Genomic DNA, 22,312 nt, shown 5'->3' on the forward strand with positions numbered 1-22,312 from the left:
TATATATATATATATATATATATATATATATACATTCTACTAATATCTAATCAAACCTACTGTTGAAATTCCTATTGTTGTATTAATTTACTTTGGTTTAATTACCACTGAGCACTCTGTTGATGATATATGCAAAATATGCAATATACAGAAATGCTGATAATATATCAAAAATATGATTTAGATATAAGAATGGTAGAATGTATAAATATACAAAGATTTTAAGAACATTAACGGCATTGAAATTCGGTGTTCCTGTGGCCATTTTCACCTATCCTGAACGTATTATCACCTGTGTATGTAGCACAGCGTAAATTCTTAAATTGCAGAGAACCGCGTGACATGAATTAACGCGACTACGGAAATGGTGGACAAGGTGAATTTTAGCACAAAAACACGATATTTTGTCTAGTATAGGCCCAGGGTATATTCGTGATGTACGTATCAACAAAACTACTAAGGTAGGCCTAAGTATTAAAGGAAAACCTGTATAACTTGCAATATTTTGAGATTTTTAAGTTCCGTTACTTGATAATACCAGTCAATTTCCATGTAGGTGTGCATGGCCATGGTGTAAATACACTCGGTCGGACGCTGGGGCTTTTTCGACAAGACTTTTAATGTATTTTTTAAGTATGCATTTTTATATAATTGTAAGCTTCAGTGTAAAGTAAAATTGACAAAAGCATGTTGGACTAATACATTTATATATCTTATAATACATGGATGATAGTTGTTTCAGCGTTATTGTGGCCATTTTCACTTAATATTCTGCATATACCTGTATAAACCTTGTCAAAAATGCCAAAAGAACCACGTGAAGTAATGGCGGATATGGTCGATAGGATGTATTCTAGCAGAAAACTCCATACTGATGAGAATTTCTGTGATGTTTTGGACTACCGTATATCAAGAAAACTACTAAGCTAAGTGAACAACGTGTTGTGTCAACGTGAGGCGCTATATAAATCCAGAATTATTATTATTATTATTATTATTATTATTATTATTATTATTAAGAGTCATAATCAAATATTTGTAACTTGAATTTTATTTCAAATGCCCGTTACGCCCATGGGCGTCGATCGGTAGAGGACAGGGGACAAATGGGGCGTCGATCGATTGTCTCCCCCACCCACCCCAACACTTTTCATCAAGCTTCTATAGTTAAAACCCCATTTTTCAAAGCGAGTGGAAATAACAACAACAATTACGAATGATTGTTATGGATTTTATCTGTTAGTGCTCTGTTCAAATATATATATTTAACTTATTTTGAGATTGTAGCTTTATTTTCAGAGGACATTAGTATAATAAACTTATATTTATTAGGATAAAAGTGGATTTAATATGAAATAATACGTTTTCTTAATCGTTAAATTAGGGACAAGTAAGAACCAAATGTAATTCGTCTCCTATTTGGTTTAACGAACATAATTTACACAACCGCTCTCCTTTCTTTGTTTTGCTCCACCGCCCTTTTTCAATTTCAAGGTCTAATAATCCCAGACGTAAACAGATAATCTCAACATGAAATATTACTTTTGAATTGAACATAATAATTCGTTCTTGATGAATACATATTTTTTTAATTAAATTTCTGGTTTTACGATGTCGTATAAACGTAAAGCAACTTTAGAAAGTAGTGTGTTTTTGTCTTCGTTACTCTATGAGAACCAAATATCACCACAACCAAGATGACATAGTGGATGTTTGACATGATGCAAACAGCATATTTCATATCTTTCGATTTTTCAAAGTTAAAAATTATATCATTGAAATAAACTTTCTGATTGATCAGTAGTTATAAATGTAATCAAAATTTGATGGCATTGATGTATTAATAAACAAATAATTAAAATCTTCCAAGTACGCCTGGAACAGAATAATTTGGAGCTGTCCAACACCTGAAATATATTTGCAAAAGTTTGAGTGAATACGTTCGATAATATGCAAATTGTTTGGTGTTCCCCAAACTTCACTCCAATATGATGGGCAAAACTTTAGCATAAAAAATAGTATTCCATACATTATTATGAAGACAACCGAACTTAAATAAATTGCGCTTTAAAGAAAAAAGTGCTTTTTTGCTTTATGCTATTGATTTCTATTGCTTTCGTCCAGGTGCCAGGTGAGTAAAATACAACGCCTAAATATTTAAATAACTTTTCAGTTTCGATCTAATTGGAGCTATAGTACCATTTTTCAAAACGTACAAATATATTACCGTACTTCTTCTTCCTTCGGCTTCTCCCTTCAGGGGTCGCCACAGCAAATAAGTCGTCTCCGCTTCGTCCTGTTCATCCCACTTCGTCCTGTTCATCGCATCATCCTCATTCACACCTATTTCCTTCATGTCCTCCGTATCACGTCCATATACCTCCTACCTGGTAGCTCCATTTCCAACATCCTCCTTCCGATGTACGCCATGTCTCTTCTGCATACATGGCCATACCTTTCAGCCTCGCCTCTTTCAACTTGTCCCCAAATCGTCTTACATGAGCAGATCCTCTAAGTCTAATGAATACATTTCTGATATTATCCTTTCTTGTTACACCAAGGGAGAAGCGTAGCATCTTTAATTCTGCAACCTCCATCTCCTCCTCCTGTCTTTTGGTTAGGGCCACGGTCTCCAAACCATACGCCATAACTGGTCTTACCACTGTTTTGTAGATTTTCCCCTTCATTTTCGCCAACACCCTTCTATCGCAGATCACACCAGTTTAACCGTACAAATATACTAGTGAATAATATTATCTGCATACATAGATTAATGTTTTCCTAATTTTCAAAAATTATAGTTAATCAATTGAATTTTATACAGTGGTGTCACACTCGGGCGCTGACGGAGGGCGGAGCGCTAGGGCCCCCAGGCACGAAGGGCTCCGACATTGTAGTTTAAAAAAACAATATAAACCATAATACAATAGTTTCATTCAATGGGGCCCTGACAGTTTTAAACATTGAAAATATGCTGCCTGGCATCATCATACAGAAACCCGTCAGGGCTCATGTAAATGATCGCTGCAGTTGTTTGTTTATGTTGCGGTTGGTCTTGCGAATCACATTTGATCGATGTCGCGCGCGTGAAACAAGCATGGTGTCTTTTGATTTACCGACTGTTCTAGTACGGGAATTTATATTGCGCATTTTCCTTTCGGTTGTAAAGCGCACGCCAAATCATCAAGCTCAGGGAAAAACTCAAGGCAGAATGTAATACAGGTCCATTAAACAGAAATCACAAGCGCCACTATATTATTGTCAAAACAATTAACAAAAGCAAAATACACAACTGACACAACATAAAAAAAAAATTGCAACCTATGCGCAAAATAATACGCAAAGTAACAGGGAACACAACCAGAACAAGACAATACAGAAAAAATGATACTTTGTGAAATCCTGAGGAAAAAAAAAAGCAAAACCTGCAGAAACACCACCAAATGTCGCCCAGCCCATAAGCTTAGAGATATAACTTGGCTGCTTCTCCAGTGCCTGGCTGATTATCTGATAGTAAGAAAAAGTTAAAGCCTGTCATATTCCTTATCATGTTTTTGTACGTTCTCACTAAAATTATTCTCTGTATTTATTTACACCTACATAGAGTACATAGACCTATACCAGTTCCGAAAGTTGGTCTGTGTAAGCTATGTTGGTTTTGTCCTAAAATTGTCTGAAATATTTCGTCAGTCATGGACCATCCTATGTTCTTTGACAACGCAACAGTTCACAGATGCCCAAGCTCTGAGCGCAAAGCAGCTCCCTCGCACCCCCACCTTGGCCTTCATCCTCTGGACTCCGACCGGGGCCCTAGGCGGCCCCCTAGCCCCCAGTGTCTGTTTGTTCGCTCCGCTCGCAAACTTGACTCCACTGATTTTATATAGGCCTAGCCGTTACTAAACAATAATTATACAGTCTTTGACACGGATAGGTCTATCTATTTAAGTAGTGATATCACAAGTTTACGAACAATGTTACGTTGACGTAATTTCGCCATGACGTCATGATAATAAATTAAGTAAATCACCTTTGTGTTTGTGAAATAAAAATGCTAACTAATGTTTTGTATGCTTCTATCTCCATAGTCCTGTTTAATCGTAAATTAGACAGTAGTAGGTCTATAGGCCTATTGCTCAATAGTGTAGTCGCAATATTACTTGCACAAAAAATAAAATTCAAAAAGGGGAGAAAAGGAAAAACCTCTTAGATTGATTTTAAGTATTTAAAGTGTTTTATTTTATATATATGTATATAGGCATAGAAATAATTCATGATTTTAGAATTAAGCATAACCCGTTAAACCCGATTTTTAAGAATAAATAATACTGACATCGAACAGGTTAATGCGTGTACAAATACTTAGTTTGCATTGTTGATAAAGTATATAGAAAAAGCTAACCAAAGGCTTTACTTTGCACGTAAAATGAAAGTTTTAGGTGCCGATAGCGACACCGAACGCATTTGTCTCTTCTTCGAATCAGTTGTTCGTAGCGTCATGACTTAAATAATTGGGATCGAACTTGCTGATTTTAAATCATTGTATCAGACCCGAGTACTAAATATGCATGTAAAGGAAGACGAAACTCATATACTGTCCCAGCTGTACTCAAAGCAGATCTGGTCTTAGGCTCAACACTCACCGTAAACAACACAAACCATCTGCGTAATTCTTTTATCAGTGATCGATATTCATATTTTGAATTATTTTCATAGAAAATAATAATAATTATATAGTATTACGAGTACTGTATGATGTTTATAATAATTAAAATAATAATAATAATATTAATAAAAATAATATTTTTATTATTATTATTATTTAATAATAATAATAATAATAATAATAATAATAATAGTGTGAACCGTAACCCTATTATCTTATATTTAAATTTTAATGTTTTTCTTTTGTTTTAATGGTGAAAGATAATAAAGTTCATTCCTATTAGATTAGAGTGATTGTCTTAATATTATATTTCATGGTTCGAATACGTCACAGGCTAATCAGTAGATAATAAATCATCATTTTTATGAATGTTAGTTTGCAAAAAATATATAAGATGGCATGATTATGATTACCAGGATAAATTGAAAAACTTTTTATTAGTAGTATTTCAGTGGAAAATTCAAGGGAGCCCAGTCGGCCCACCCTCCCTATTTTCAAAAATTAAAAATGGAGAAAAAAAGAAATTATATTCAAATTAATTTCAAGTCTGAGAGTGCACAATAGAGGTGTCATATAATAATATATTTTCTTACCTCGGCCTCAAACATTCGTAAACCCTGAGCCGCCGTGCCCACAATTATGTAGTTTCTACGCATGCGCTAGAATTTTGCACCGTAAACGGTATCAAGATTGTAAAAAGAAACTCAATCTATGACTAATATTTCATTTTTATTTAATTTCATTTCATTTATTTCGTCTTCGACACAGACATAACAAAGAACAGACACTTTAGGAGGAAGACGGGATTGTCAAAAAAGTGAATTGAATCAACTATCAAGTGAATATATGAACGAAGAGAGAGAAAAAAATTAGACAATCTTTAACATTCGGAGGAAGGTAATTGAATAAACGTGGAAATGAATTAAATATATGGAAATGAGCAGCATTTGTTCTGGACACACTATGTACACATTTTAAATGACTAACATGACGCAAGTTCTGGTTAATGTACCCATCTATTGAAATATCAATTTTCTTATAAAATACATTGGCGTTATAAGAAATTCCTAAAACCCTGTATCTATTTTTAAGGCTCATATCATGCCGAGGTGCTGAAGACGGGTTTCGGTTGAATAATAATTTTGGATGGAAGGCTTAGGAAAACATAATCTTGTGACCCTACGTTGAACTTTTTCTAGATCCTTAATGTGTTGAATCGATGGCTGACAAAGACACCAAGCCGGCACACCATATTGCAGTAATGGACTGACTAGACTTTTATAAAGTTTAGGATTGCAACATCCAAAAGTTCTGATAATAAAACCGAGAGTCTTCGATGCTTTATTTTTTATACTAGACACATGAGGCCCCCATCAAGTTTAGATGACAAGGTGACCCCCAAGTTACTTAAATTGGAAGGTTTGAAGAGAACATACATCTGTATCTGTGCTAATATGGTAAGGAGTGTTCAAAAGTTTACTTTGACTCCTAGTGATTCTCATAATTTTACATTTTCGAGCATTTAATTTCATCCCATTATTCATACTCTAGTTTAATACAGAATCTAGGCCTTCCTTTTGAAGAGAGCATACATCATTAGGAACTCTAATTGTACGGTATAACAGAGTATCATCAGCATACATTTTAACACAGGAAGATAATAAATATTAAGATCAATACAAACAAATTATAAAGTGTGGGTCCCAAAACCGATCCTTGCGGAACCCAAGTGAAGGAGAAGAAGCTCCTCTAAATACAACTCTCCGTGTCCGACCCAACAAGTAAGAAGATATTTCAAAGTAGTCCCACAGATACCGAAACTTTTAAGTTTTTGGAGCAGAACTGAATTAGGGACCTGATCAAACGCTTTAGGCCTACTCCAATCAAGGAATACAGCGTCAATACGTGGAGGGCATCGTTGATTAAGAGGTGGTACTCCAATCGTAAGTAATTTCGGATAAAACTGTTGTACATGAACGCTCTTTAACTAACCCGTGTTGATTTGAAAGTACAAGTCAAGTAAGAGCAAAAGATTTTCTCAAGCAGTTTGCAAAAAATCGAACACAGCAAAATTGGTCTAAAATTTTCAATACAATTAGAATTACCCGACTTATATACTAGTATTATATTTGCGCTTTTCCAGTCTGTTGGGAGGGTTCCACATGCAAGAGAGAGGTTAAACAACTTGGACAAGGGCTCACAAAATGTACGCAGCAAACTAACATGAGAGCATCGAGGATGTGATGCCGTCCAGCCCAGGCGCCTTACCAAACTTGAGCCCGTTGATAAGTTGCAGAACCTCCTCTGCATTTGTAGTCACTCTAGTTAAGTAAGCCCCAAAATGATCGTTGAAATTACTATTATTTTCTTCAGACAGATACGATTCATGATCATTTTGTGAAAAATTGGAGGTGAACAATTCATAAAAGAATTGGCAATAATTTGTGGATCATTAATAATAGATCCGTTGATTTGAAAAACAGTTGTGAAGGCTTTGTCTTTCCGTTCCTGACATGAGTACAAAAAGCCCTGCCATAATATTCAGATTTGTTAGATCGCCTGCTTAAGTATTCAAAGTAAGAAATCTTACATTTACTTCTTAACGGGTTTCTTATTTTATTGTACTTTTCCCATGCATAAGGAAAATTAGTTGTTTTTGCTTTTAAGACGGAAAGGACAGAAAGTGTACTGATTACACACAAATTAATTTTCGAGTCTGTAGTGATTTTTTTTCCCGCTATAACAAGGCAAATGCCAAATAATACATTTTAAGATATTTAAAACCACAATTTACCACGAATGTAAGAAAAATGTCCTAAAACTTTGCCTTGCTCTAGTTTTCCTGAGAGAGTATCGAAAAATGGCAAGAAAATTAAACCTAATGACCCTAGAAGACGAAGAAGAGCAGATTTAATTGAAGTCTTTAAATACCTGCTCCTTCGGTGATCCAGCAGCAACACTTAAAGCGTGTGGATCCAATGAGCACGGAAAAAACTGTGCTTTATAACCTCAAGGAAGAGGCGCATTATAAATTCCCATACCAGTGTCAGTACCAGTATAAATAGTGTTACTTGTAATGATTTCAATTTCATAATTTCTAGTTAGTTATTGCAGTATATTTGATATTAGATATATTTGAGGCATGCCATCCCAAAACCAGCGTACTTTTGCTCAAGGGCGTCGATTCGTGGTTGAAAGTGGGGGGGGGGGACGAAATGCAAAATTGGAAAGCCTTGGGCTGTAGGCCCAGGCCTTTGTTGGGGGCCAGGGGGCTGCCTAGGGCTCCGGTGAGGGTTCAGGTGGCGAAGCCCCGGAAGCTCTTGCGCCTATAATCTTTTTTAAGTCGTATCAAATTTATTTTAAGGAATGCATTTAACGTTTATTTCTACACTACATTTTCAGATCCAGGAATTTGAAGTAGAGCTAGGCCCAGGTTGGGACTTTCATTTTTGGGGCTGAGGTAAGGAAATTTATGATTATGGCACCTCTTTGGCCGGAAATGGCACTCACTTACAAATTTGAATATAATTTTTTTTCTCCACTTTTAAATTTAGGAAAAAAAAATAGGCTGGGCCCCTTGAATCTGCCACTGAAATTCCCACTTCTGTATTTCGTGCAAACTAATATTCATAAAAATAATGATTTATATGTACCGTATATAATTTTGTTAAATAATGAAAGTACATTTGGCGCCTCATAGTTTATATCTGGTGATATATTTGTATGTTTCAATCATGTCAATCATATTCCTTCTTTCTGTAAGTAATAGTTTCGCCTAATAACAGAGACTTAAGCACTTTCTCTGACCTTTTCTAAAAGATTTATATCTTATTTGGCTTTTGGTTTCCAAACAAACAACCGATCCATATTCTAAGATTGGTCTTATTATTGACTTGTAAAGCGGTGTAACTTTATCTTTAAAGAATCTACACCTTTGCATCTGGTTATCCTTTAAACATCACTTTATAACATTTCGGTACTGGCAGATGACTTAAAACCTGCATCAAAAGAAATCATCGTTGTTTGGCATAAATACGTATTGTCCCCTGAAAAGCGATAAAAATCATATAAAGTACTTTTGAAAATTAACTTGCTCATTTTGCACTAACATGCAAATTATTAAATTAAGCATAAAAATTATTGAATTTAAAAATATGTACCCCAATTTTAAAATGATAAAATTACGGTACTAAATAGATATTAAATTTAAAGAGTGTACGCTCGCGTGTCAGGTTAGCTGTATTTTGTATGTTTTCAAACATGGTGTTAAACCTAAAATTCAATTTTAATAGTGCATTCGTACCAAAACGTGTAAAAAACAAAAATTCCACGACCAGCCATTGTTGTATAATTAAAACCGCGGTTTAGGCCCTTGGTATGAATTTTGAAACACATTAGTGTTAGGATGCAAATAGGTAACAGGATGGGAGGGAGAATTTACTGATACATTCTGCGTGTAGGGAAGAACAAAAACCCAGTTGATTTCCGTGGATTTTTTTAAACTTAGGTTTAACAAGGTATAAAATATTAACTATAAAATAGATACATCCTCTGGTCTAGCTATATTATCTATCTGAAATTACATCAACTTTATTGTCTTTGTCTCGTTTTATCTGCTGTTCCTCATTCTCTTCCTCTTTCCTGTTCTTATTTTGTTATTTTCCTTCTTTTGTTCATAATAATTTGTATATTTGGTCTGTATTTTCCAATATTTGGTTTAGCATTGTTTACTTTGTGCTTCTGTATCATTTCTTGTAGTATCCTCCCCATCTTAGAATGTGTTTTGGTCTCTTCAATTTATTTATTCGGCCGCTATTGAATTTGCTTTCTTATTTTCATGTTTTGGTTTTGTATTCTTTCCTTATGTATCATCCTAGTAGCATTTTATTCTTCTTTAAATTCAAAACCATTTCTAAACTAATTCCTCCATGGTAGTAATCTGTAATTTGTTTGCCGATGACAGACAAATCTCTACTGCAAGATATATATTATATCAAAGAATCAATGGCACTGTAAATATCAAGTGAAATATTCTGAAGTTACCTTATGAATTAATAATTTATTAGTCTGATGTTGTTAATTATTTCTCTTTCATGCTGTTTCTCATTCATTATTAAATTTTGTTTTTTTGGCAGATTGCTGCAACAGAGCATGGCCATGTTGCAAGACAAGAAAATTACACTGACATGTATTTGGAACATCTTGAAGAGTTCGAAAAAGTAATCATGATTAAAGAAATCATTGTATCTTTAATAACAAGTTACTGGATCAAGACAACTTGCATCATTCTGAAATATTGATCATATTGTACAGAGAAGATATGATCGAATTACAATAAGATGAGGAAGATGAACCAGAACTACTGTAATTATTTTTTCTAATATAGGCTGTGTAATTGATTATGTCTAATAGTTTGCAAGACAATTAAGAGAAGATATACTGGAGTTTAGTTCAACATTTTTCTGAATATTGAGATAGCATTATCACAGTAAAAGAAAATATTGATCATATTGTACAGAGAAGATATGATCGAATTACAATAAGATGAGGAAGATGAACCAGAACTACTGTAATTAATTTTTCTAATATAGGCTGTGTAATTGATTACGTCTAATAGTTTGCAAGACAATTAAGAGAAGATATACTGGAGTTTAGTTCAACATTTTTCTAAATATTGAGACAGCGTTATTACAGTAAAAAAAATATTGATCACATTGTACAGAGAAGATATGATCGAATTACAATAAGAGGAGGAGGATGAACCAGAACAACTATAATTAATTTTTCTAATATAGGCTGTGTAATTGATTATGTCTAATAGTTTGCAAGACAATTAAGAGAAGATACCGGAGTTTAGTTCAACATTTTGCTAAATTGTAACAGCGTTATCACAATAATAATAATTTAAAAAAAAAACAAAGAGCGATTGTATTTTTATCGGAATATCGAAGGAATTTAACAAATTATTTTTAATGAAAAGTTATTACCGCATCAAGTCAGCTTGCATCATTGTAGAATATTAAACCAAGAGAGACAATTTCCTGTAATTAATTTTTCATATAGGTTATGTACATTTATATAAATTCATATTACAGTTTTTATAATAAAAAAAATAAGAGTAATGTGGTGTTGGCTGGTCGTGTCTGAAGTCTTGATAAGCAGGTAAAGCTCAGTTTCGATAAAAATCGCTACACGCTATCGCCAGCTCATTTGGCAACGCTGATTGGTCAGTTGAATCAGGCGCGTTCCCGATTGCGCAGTGCAAGGATTACAAAGAAAACTCTGTAGCGGTTGTGTAACAATTGTATGGAAATCGAGATTCAGACCAAATAAGCAACCCTCGTTTTCTATTTTCCCTCAATTGTTATTAAAGTAGTGCTGAATAGTGCCCTCTAATAGAAAAACAACATTTCCAGGGTCTCTAAATTTTCTGTTTAAATGGGTTCCCTGTGGTGATGGAAAGCGCCCCCAATAGCCATTCTATTTCTACGTTTTTCAGGGGCTCTTTAATTTCTATACAAGGATGGTAAAATGTGCCCTATGATTGTGGAGTTCTGAAAAACTTGGATTTTAAAGGGTGCTTTTCTCTAACATTGACAATTAAGAGACCCTAAAGAACTTAGGGTAAAAAGGCGATTTAAGGGCGCTTTTCTTCACTATTTTTAGCAGAACTCCACAAACTTAATATCTCTTTATTGATAAAGATGGTGTCTTGGGCTTATCTTTATCACATTCGTTGTCCTTTATAAGTAATATGGAAATATTTTTGTCTGGGTTTAACAAATTTCGATTATTCATCATTACAAGTTGTGCACCAGATAACAAGACCCAGATTCGTAATAATACATTTCATAGAATGTCAATTTAAAGAAAAACCAAAAAAACGTATAAATCTACAATTTAAAATACGAACGGAAGTTAAGAAGCCCCAAGCTGTAAAGTGTATACCAACGTTTCTTTAGCCAGATTCAGGTCTTTAATGGTTTCAGCATTTAGCGAGTCACTTGGAATGTATGTTTTTGAACAGAAAGCAGCCATGTCAGTGCGTGCCTCTCTCGGGGGAAATTGCCAATGCCTTCAATGCCTAACAAACCAGTCAATAAAATAAGCATATATGATGACAGAATTCTCATTTAACTATTGAATTAACGATGCAAAATGTTCAATATTGTACCCACATTTGCTATTATTTGTAAAGTCTTCTTCATAGTCCTTCAGTTCCAAACACAGTATTGTTTATGTAAAACGCCAAAACTCAATTCCCTTATGATGATAAGGATGATGATGGTGAGGATACTAGTAGTGGTTATGAATTTGATAATTATGATGATGATGACGACGATGGCGATGATGGCGATGATGGCGGTGATGATGGTGATGATGATGATGATGACTATGATGATGACCATGATGATGATGATGTTGATGAATTTTATGGTGATGATAGTGATGATGATGATGATGATTGTGGTGATGATGATGATGATTATAGTGGTTTTGAGGATATTGATGATGTCGATGATTATGATGGTCTGATGACACTGATGAATATGATGGTGATGGTGATAATTGTGATGCTGATGATGATGATGGCGATGATGATGATGATTATGGTGGTTTTGAGGATATTGATGATGTCGATGACTATGATGGTACTGATGATGACGATAATGATGATGATTATGGTGGTTATGAGGATATTGATGATGATGATGATGATGATGGTGATGATGATGATGATTATGATGATGATGATGATGATGATGATGATGATGATGATGATGATTATGGTGGTTATGAGGATATCGATGATGTCGATGATTATGATGATTATGATGGTACTGATGAATATGATGGTGATGGTGATGATTGTGATGATGATGATGGCGATGATGATGATGATGATGATTATGGTGGTTATGAGGATATTGATGATGTCGATGATTATGATGGTACTGATGATGATGATGATTATGGTGGTTATGAGGATATTGATGATGTCGATGATTATGATGGTACTGATGATGATGATGATGATGATGATGATGATTATGGTGGTTATGAGGATATTGATGATCATGATGGTGATGAGGATGCTGATGATAATGATGCGGAGGTTGATGATGATGAAAAACTATCTGCACGTATGTATGACAATGGAACTACTCAACCCCCAGGCAGCTTCCGTTTCACAATACAACTGAATTTTCTCTCTCTCACCAGCCAAATTCCTTGTCGCTGCGCTAAATTGCTAAATTATGTTATTAGTAACATCATCATCATCATCATCATCATTCTTTTTTATTATTATTATTATTATTATTATTATTATTATTATTATTATTATTATTATTATCATTATTATTATTGTTACCGTATTATTAATATTACTATTATTATTACTATTATTATTATTATTATTATTATTATTATTATTATTATTATTATTATTATTAACATCATTAATGTTGCCTTCCTCGTCCCGTTGTTTTTCTCTGTCAAAAACGAATAAACAATCATCATCATCATCATTATCATCATCACCATCATCATCATCATCAGCATTATCATTATTCTTTTTATTATTATTATTATTATTATTATTATTATTATTATTATTATTATTATCATTATTATTATTATCATTATTATCATTATTATTATTATTATTATTATTATTATTATGATTATTATTATTATTATTATTATTAACATCATTATCGTCTCCTTCCTCGTCCCGTTGTTTTTCTATGTCAAATACGAATAAACAATCTTCATCTTTACGTTCATAATTTTATTCATCTTATTCAAAAATATTGTTTACATCAAGATCACATTTTTAGAAAAAAAACCAAACAAATCGTGTAAAACTGTTTTTTAAATACAATGCATAGTACATTGAAATACAAAATAACACATCTATTCGTTGTTTATTATTCGTTCATTTATAACTTTTTCTTTTTTAGAAAATAATTTAAATTCTGTACAAAATGACGTTTACAAAAGTAGAAAAGGCAAAAACTGTTGGTTAGGAAGCTCATAATTATTTCTGTGGCTTGTGTTCATAACAATAAGAAAATCGATAAAATTATATCACCACTGATGATAATAGGGATTTTTCGCAAGCTTAAGAAAACGATGACGAATACGGTTACGTCATCAATTTCTTAGACACCTTCCCTACAGTAGCATATATCTGTAGGCGATTCATGCCTTGCATGAATCTTGGATCACATTCGGCTCACTACATACAGCATACTGTCAAGAATGTTTTAGACACGAATGACGATAACGATAATAACGTATTCGTTATCGTTTTCGTAATCTTGCGAAATCTGTCTACTATACAGTAGATGATTGATAGTTTATCGTTAATGCTTTTAATTATATCACTTATACAGTTACACCACTGTACCATTTTTCCTCTATATAACTGCAAACTCCTAATGCGGCGACGCAGCAGACAAACATGTTAGTCTTATTAACATGTGAACATTCACAGTAAAGAACATGTTTTATTGAACGGTAAAATTATACCATTATAAAACAGATACTTTTTTATTTAGCAATATCCTTGATACCATTGCGATGCTTAAATTTTTTTTTCGTATGGAATGCCTAATTATTATTGCACCGATAATTTTCCCAAAACCGATTCCATCGCAGTGGAATCCAATAGCACACAACGTAGCAAATACGGTAAATGATCCCCCACCCCGAACCCAACCCACCCATAACCAAAATACCATATGCACTTATTATTGTTCCTTTATCATAATGGAGGTAATCATTTTAATTTAGACTGTCCCGGTAGCTCATCAAAATAGTCTCTATTATAAGTACTAATCATCACTACCCACTCCCCATCCCCATTTACGCTAATAATCGGTTAATTAAAGTGATATCTTTGTTCCATTTCAATATACATCAATGGTACTTAGTACAACTAATGCATATACTGAAACGCGGTGTATAATTAACATTAATAAGCGATAGTTTTGGTCCCCTTAATCAGCCCTAAACTTCCACTGCGTTTGGTCCCCTTAAACTTCTCTGTTTGTCGAGTACATTCTATGGCCTATCAGCTTTGGTCCCGTTACGGATCAGCCCTAAACCTTACTACATTACTTCTACTTTGTTTGGTCCCTTTAACCTGCCCTGCTCTGTCGAGTAGTATATGGCCTCGATCAGATATTAAACTTAAGCAAACTAGCGTACTCTTTCAAGACTTTCCCTCTCCACTGTGATGTAGCAACAAATGGCTCCGAAAATGGCTCTAAAAAGGGGACTGGAACTAAATGGCCCCACTTGGCATAGGTCAAATCATTATTTGACACATTTACTTACAGCAGGGATCTAGATTATCAGCATTTTGATCATAAACATGACAATGATGGTAAGGAAATAATTGCAGAATTTTTAATTTAAATGTATAAGGCACATAATAACTAATTATATTATTACAAAAATCACAGCAATGGGGGTGGGGGACGGGCATTCTTACAGCAATAATGGGCATTTTACATAACTATAGACAATGCCAACTGGAGCCACTTTAACATGGTCATTTTTTCTAGAGCAATTTTCAAGGGGCCAATTTTTACGCATAGGCCTACCTAATTAAAATATCATCACTGTAGAAATCATAATCAACATTATTTTACATTCGTATTTTTGACGGACCATGCACTTTCTATTAAAATTTACAAACGCATCATATTTTATACATGATATGCACACTTTCCTCATTAACCTAATTTTGTGTGACCAAACCGCTATTATTATCACCAGTATGACTCCTATCTCATTCCTAATGACAAAAGCATACCGTACCCTAAATAAATAATATCTGACATATTTCATTAGGTACGTCATCACCAATGTTTAAGTTGTGGTAAATCCCATGAGCCGTTTGTCTGTAACAAAATAATTATGACGTCAGTCAGATTTTGAGAACTATTCAACAGCTGTGTCCATGATTTTTTTTCTGTATACGATCAAAACAAAACACGCGCCAATTATTGTAATGTTCCGTTATATTCTACCACTTGATGGAACTTTTCACTAAAAGCGAATTTGTATTCGAAGCAAGGTCAGGCGTATATTATCATCTGGTACCGTTGCTAATCCCGTGACCTACTAATTAAAACTGATTTTATTTCATTGTTCATGTCCTTGTAGAGGAACGTTGCCGTCTTATTGTAAACCATTTAATAAGCCATCTCCGTCCCCCAGGGCCTGTACGGCTTAGCGACGACCGGCGCATGCGTTGCGACGTGGGATGGGTTGCTGGTTGGACTGAAGCCTGTAGGCGAGAGCATTGGCAGTGAGTTGTATGGAATCGGGTACTGGGTGTGTACTGATGGAATCGAACCTGGTACGCTGGTTGCTGCAAAGTGTGTGGACCCGGAATTTGAGGTGACGGGCAGGGCAGTCGTAGATGGTGGCATGGCCAGTCTGGTATGGCAAGTTTGGTGTCCCGAATCGGCGGTAGAGCTCGTGATCATCGGAACCATTTGTCGGTTTGACTCTGATGCTGGGGTGTGGACAGGTATATGGTGATCACCGTGCTGCGGAATGACTGTCGTTGACTGATGATGTGTAACTTGATATTGCGAGTGGGTGAGATGGTTGTGAGGGTGGTTAGACACGGTATTCCAATGTTGGCGCGTTTGTAGCTCCCTTTGAGCGGTATAGCACTGGAGGTGGCTCATCAAACGAAGGCGTAGTGGATCTTGTATGTCCATACATTCTACCGTCACAAGGTAACGTGCCACCTCTGAAGCACACTCTCTAAACCCAATACTTCTGTAATCGGCTCCGTAAGGGTTGTCACCATACGGGTGAAACGAACTGTCTAGACCTGGAATATGAAATATATACCACATTATAGAGCATAAGAAAAGAATAACCCCGAACATTAGTACAACACAAAACACAACATCAAAATGAACACAAAACAAAATGAACTTGGATTATATTCAAACTAAAGCGTATGCCACCAGTCCTGAAAATTTAGTTTGCCGTCTTTTCTACATGCGTTACTCATTTGATGTTTTGTATTGGGCATCTTTTTAAAAAATGTGCATATGAAACCTGTCATTTGCATTTCTCAAAGAAAGCAATTTACATTCATTACCGTACATACTTTTATTTTGTTTTTTAACTATAAAATACTTTATGTAGTGTTCACGTTGCGGTATTTTTCTTTATGAATTTTTGATTTACATTTATGTTTTGCATTTATGTAGTGACCTGCAATATAACCGTCTTTAGAAGATTTTATTGCCTTCGTTTTTTAATGGACCACCAACACAATGTTTGTTCTTATTATTTTCTTACCTTTAGCATGAAGAAATTTCAAATGATCCACGGTCATCTGAAGAATTTCTGCTTTTTCCAACTTTGCCGAACCCTGGTTAAGAATCATATATATATATTAGTATTTTTTATTCATAATAATTTTAAGTTTTTGTCTAACTCAAGATTATCGGTATAATTAATAAAAAGACAAAAACTAAAAAAAAAAAAAAAAAAAAAAAAAAAAAAACACCTTTAAGACTATAAAAATAATATAATTTATTGACGGGCTTTCGTTCACTTTAATAGACAGTCACTTGAAGTTCACTTTGTGAATGAAAGCTCGAGTTCAATAAATGGGAAGCACAATAAATTATATATTGTTAGTCTTCAAAGTACTGCCTATCTTTATATTACAGACTAAACGACTACTACCAGGATAATAAGAGGCCTACATTAACAAATGGGAGCCACCAATGTAATAGAAAAGTCCTTACAACTCTAGCCTATAGTGACTTAAAGTTTATAGAATAATTTGATCATATGCGTACAGGGTGGTATAACCTTGAAAGAAATCCAACTTACTTGCTTCTCAAATGCTGACGGAACCAGGCGACGAAGTTCGGATAGACTCGTGTTTATTCGGTCCCTCCTTCGTTTTTCAATTATCTACATAGTAACAAAAAAGAGTATTATTGTATTGTACATCTTAATTCCTACAGCATAAGTATATTTAGCTAATAAGGTAATAATGTGTGTCAATTTTGTTTATGGAAAAAAAATCCTTAAAATGGCTCTAAATACAATGCGTGATTCCTGGGTCTTTGTTTCCAGCGCCTGAAAAGGCGCCGTTGCTAGTTCTTTGTTGCAACTGTTAGCATTGTAGTGTTTAGTGTATCGCTTGGCCAACTGTTTGTTCACTACTAAATAGTAATAATCCTCGCTTCGATACGTCAAACTGATTCCCACGAGATGACGTAGCCCTGTTCGACATTACTATCATGTTTCGCTCAGAAAACCGTCCTATACATATTCCATTTTCCAGTTTATCCGACAGTTGGAAAACAATAATCGCCATATCGATTAAGCTCTTAAATTTTACGATATCAAAACAATTTTGCATCAAATTTTGTAACGAGATCGGCACCCTTTATCATAAAAATATCTCCTTTGGCTACCGGATACATTGTAAGTCAATTCATGTTCTTTAGAAGAATAAATATTTGTTGGATCGATATTATAATACCGTTGACAACAATGTCGAAGTTTATTATAATACTACCGACCAAGCCTTTCAATCGGGATTAATATTACAATATACATATTAACTGCTATTAACTATTAGTATCCCAAGCATGGATTATTGGGTTGAAGAAGGGCAATTACACACGTTCTCACGACCATTTCTTGTTCTTTTACCCTATTGTGTTCGCGAAAACACAATAATACTATTATAATCGTTTCAATTTCTCATACGAAGGAAGGTTTCTGTGGTTTATAATATTAACATTGTCATCTGCTATCATTGTTATACCCATGAGAAAATTTAACAATAGTGTAGCTAATGCATTTAATTTACAACTATCATTTATAATTCTTTTGTAATCATAGTCTTATAGTCCTTATATTTAACTTTAACAAAAATTAGACCGCTTGGCTGTATCATCTGAAGTAATTATATGAAACGATGTATCAAGATATAATCATGGAAAATTACCCGCCTAACTCTTCTGTAAGAATATTGTACCCAGATATTTAATAAATGAACTTTGCACTGGCACAGTCGAATACCTTCGATATAGGCCTATGATGTATATAATAAAAGTGCCTTACTCAGCTATGTCTCTAAGATATATTATATGTAATTGTATGTATATATATAAACAAATATATAAATAATTTATTTATTATGACTATATATATATATATATATATACCATATATATATATATACATATATATATATATATATATATATATAGAACTGGAGGGCATTAATGAACTACTTTAAGAATTTATGTTGCAAATTATGTTTTACAATTTACAGAAGCTATCAGGTATTTTTTGTGAAAGAATACCGTATTATAATGACGATCGATTTACAGTATTTCTTTCTTCAGGAAATTGTAACACTAAAGTAACATAGCATTTCATTTCTTATCAAATAGTCGAAAATTATTTTCAGATAATATGTCTACCGATTATTAGGCCTATCCTTTAATTTGGTAATCCTAAAAATGCCGATAAAACTTGTAATGGCCAATAAAGCGATCAAATAACCTACCAACTTCTGAAGGAAACCATTTCGAAACAATTATTTTTTACTATGAAACTCTTTAAACTTATTAATTGATACTATTCAAACTAAGAATTCCCATCGCGGCCCTTCCTTGTGTTTCAGCTAGGGCTAAAATACAAGTTACAATAGCGGACCGTCTTTCGGATGAGACTAAGCCGTTGGTCCCGTGTGCATTATGGCCCATGTGCACGTTAAAGAACGCAGTACACTCTTCGGAAAAGAGTAGGGGATAGTCTCCCGGTGTACTGCCCAATCACCACCAGAAGGACCCCACTGGAAATAAGTCTTCTTTTAGACTTCCGTGGGCTCTCCTTGATGTTTACACCGAATAAATCCAATCCAATCCAAAGGAAGGCTAACAACCATATTGAGTACGGTCAAAAATTAATTAATTCCCTTTCAAAGTGTAGGCTGACTATATTAATAGTAAAATAATATCAATACCGTATATCATTAAAACTTTAAAAAGTTATGAAAGTTAATTTCAAGTAACTCAGCTAATTATGCTTTTATGAGATACTAATGCTTGTGAAAGTCGGTATCGTTTTATTATGTGTGGTTATGATCCGTTATGAATATAGGCCCCTACATTCAGGCCTAATAATTCGAGTGAATCTGATCACTTTGAATATTCACCATTATGGAGCGAAGTCATTATAGTTTAATGTCTGGAAATCCAACAACGTATCTGAAAATCATCACTTAATCTATTGAATCTCAAATAGGTCATCAACCTTTTTGACAATAAAAAAAAAGACTAGAAAGAAAAGTTGATCGATTTTACATAGCCGTGACATCTGCTATCGTTTGTTTCTTAAAAGCGCTTAAAGTACCTAAAGAGACAATGTGATTGTTCAGCCCTCTACGGTGAGTGATGAGATTGATGTCATTGCTAATGTTTCTACACCACCATAGACTCATCATGCTAAACGATTTTAGGTCTTATGGATTGAGGAAAAAGTGGGGGTTTTTTTTTGTGAAATCTCAATTGCGTAAATTCCGACGACCGTCCAGGGATTCTGTTTTTGTTATTGATAATTGTATGATCTGGTGTGGTGACAGGATGCATTTTAATGTATTCAAAGTAAAAAGTCACAGACGTTCTAAATCCACATCCGGGTTAAACACAGATAGTTATTAATTAAGTTATCAGCTTAACTCCTTGAATCAACAGCTCATGTGAACCAGGCAGGTGGTATAGGCCTACTATTAGGCCTGCATGGACTGAATTTATGAATAACCGGCCTATTGCACTATATTATAGAACATGGTATCTTATTATACAGTGTTAGCCATGTGGCTGCCGTTCATAATAGGTCTAAGCATCAAATAGGTCTAAGTATTATAATAAATTGTCTTTGAAATATTAATTATTTAATTATTTCAATATTGATAGGTTCGCTAATATAAACATTAGCTATAGGCCAGGCTTTTTATTATTGAAATGCATCCCGTCACCACACCAGATCATACAATGAAAAATAACAAAACAGAGTCCCTGGACGGTCGTCGGAACTTGACTTGGGATATCTTTCTAGTTGAGAAGTATTCAATTGGTAGATCATGGGATGATGGGGCGCGAAGGTTAAGTTGAAGGGCGCGAAGATTAAGTTGAAAGGCTCGATGATAAGTGAAGAGAGAGCTAGGTAGCTAATAAGGTGATTCCTACCTAACTAGAGAGTACTTTTTTCCTTACAAAATTTCCAGTGGGTGTGAGAATTTTTGGGGGAAGGGGAACGTGCGCCCCCATTCACGTACTTTGTAGAATCATTACTGCTCAGTCACATGGCACGTGGCAATGAATTCAACACTTTTACATTGACACTTCTTAATTACCCCCTCTTCCTCATGTATGCAAAACAATTAAAAGATGGCTTACCCCTTCATCGATTCTTCGAACACATCGTCGTTATCTGACGATTCACTTAATCCTCTCTTCATTGCGATATTATGATTAACCATAGAGAATTGAAAAGCAAGCAGTCCAAGAAACTAAAACTAGAGAAAAAAAAGAACTTTGATTCAAAACCTAGGACACTTGTTGATTATTATCCAGCAATCAGAGATGTTGTCTGCATTGATTAAGACGATCGAATAAATCCGACTTACCGTATGTCGGTTATTTAAAGTTTTTAGAGTGAAAGAAAGTCAGACAGACAAACACAGGCGGATGATTGACGTGTGTGACAAACGATAGTTCACTTCGTCGGCTCGTGTCATTGGTCAATCGACAAGCAAGTGATCATTAATGGGGTGGTGAGACGTCCTTGTGTTTGGCCATTGGTCGCGTGTCTGTATAGTTTTTGGACGCCTCGATTTCAGATTTATGGAACTTTCTTAATGATTGTTGCATTAAAATTTCTTACTTGAATGAATTTTATATTAAATTGTTTTGTTATGAGTATCAAAAAGTTAATTTGATTCATTGTATGCTAACACATTAGCATTTACCAAAAATAATATATGTTTATAAAACTCAAATAATAATTTCTCGCCTATAGTTAAGAATGGAATATTCCATTTATGGACCCGTCGATACAACCACTTCTAAGGCTAATGAACGCACGGCAAACACGCGATCGTTCGTGGGAAAGTTTGCCGTTCAGCCGTTGATAAACAAGGCCTGAAGTTGATCTTCACGCTTCAGCGCCAGTGGTGAGGAACAAACCGTGTGAACGAAGTCGTTTACTTGATTTAGGTATCCCCATTATTAAGTCTTCCTTAAGTCTTCCTTAAATTTGTAGCTTTACATACAGGGTTGAACGATGGTGCTATCGATCAGCTGTTGTATTCTCTTTGACGTTCCTACACTGATAGGAATTATGTTATTTGAAACGACGCTTTAAAAACGACACACGCTCTTGCGGTGCATTCTTAAAAATAACATACATACAGTACAACATAAAACACTTAATACAATAAAATACGTTACAAAATTGCATGAATTGGATTATCACCTTTAGGTGATAAAGCCCGTAAACAAGTTTAGAATAGATCTGTCGTAAAATATTAAAAACGATACAGGTAAATAGGAAGAGATTAAATTGGAT

At 34.4% G+C, this 22,312-nt stretch overlaps 1 protein-coding gene and 1 long non-coding RNA gene across 2 annotated transcripts; one reads left to right on the forward strand and one right to left on the reverse strand.

Moving 5' to 3' along the window:
- The first annotated feature begins 334 nt into the window (after positions 1-334).
- LOC117104205 lies at positions 335-10,645 on the forward strand. The gene is made up of 4 exons (XR_004444712.1): positions 335-461; positions 5,432-5,560; positions 6,021-6,120; positions 9,799-10,645. It is a non-coding gene; the product is annotated as an uncharacterized LOC117104205 (long non-coding RNA).
- A 2,808-nt stretch (positions 10,646-13,453) lies between these two features.
- Positions 13,454-21,369, reverse strand: LOC117104201 (hairy/enhancer-of-split related with YRPW motif protein 1-like). The gene is made up of 5 exons (XM_033244912.1): positions 21,142-21,369; positions 18,681-18,693; positions 17,549-17,632; positions 17,006-17,078; positions 13,454-16,526 (listed from the first exon to the last, which is right to left on the reverse strand). The coding sequence occupies exons 1-5, from the start codon at positions 21,222-21,224 to the stop codon at positions 15,874-15,876; spliced, it is 906 nt and encodes a 301-aa protein (XP_033100803.1). The 5' UTR covers positions 21,225-21,369; the 3' UTR covers positions 13,454-15,873.
- Positions 21,370-22,312: the final 943 nt, after the last annotated feature.

Source organism: Anneissia japonica, unplaced genomic scaffold (genome assembly GCF_011630105.1).
Source record: "Anneissia japonica isolate Jap-2015-1 unplaced genomic scaffold, ASM1163010v1 scaffold288288_len553704_cov182, whole genome shotgun sequence".
Taxonomy (NCBI): Eukaryota; Metazoa; Echinodermata; class Crinoidea; order Comatulida; family Comatulidae; genus Anneissia; species Anneissia japonica.

Coding starts and splice junctions, on each gene's coding strand:
- LOC117104201 (XM_033244912.1), bottom strand. CDS start 21,224: ATGGTTAATCATAATATCGCAATGAAGAGAGGATTAAGTGAATCGTCA. Junction 17,079..17,548: donor CGTCAGCATTTGAGAAGCAA/GTAAGTTGGATT, acceptor ATTCTTAACCAG/GGTTCGGCAAAGTTGGAAAA. Junction 16,527..17,005: donor GAAATTTCTTCATGCTAAAG/GTAAGAAAATAA, acceptor TTCATATTCCAG/GTCTAGACAGTTCGTTTCAC.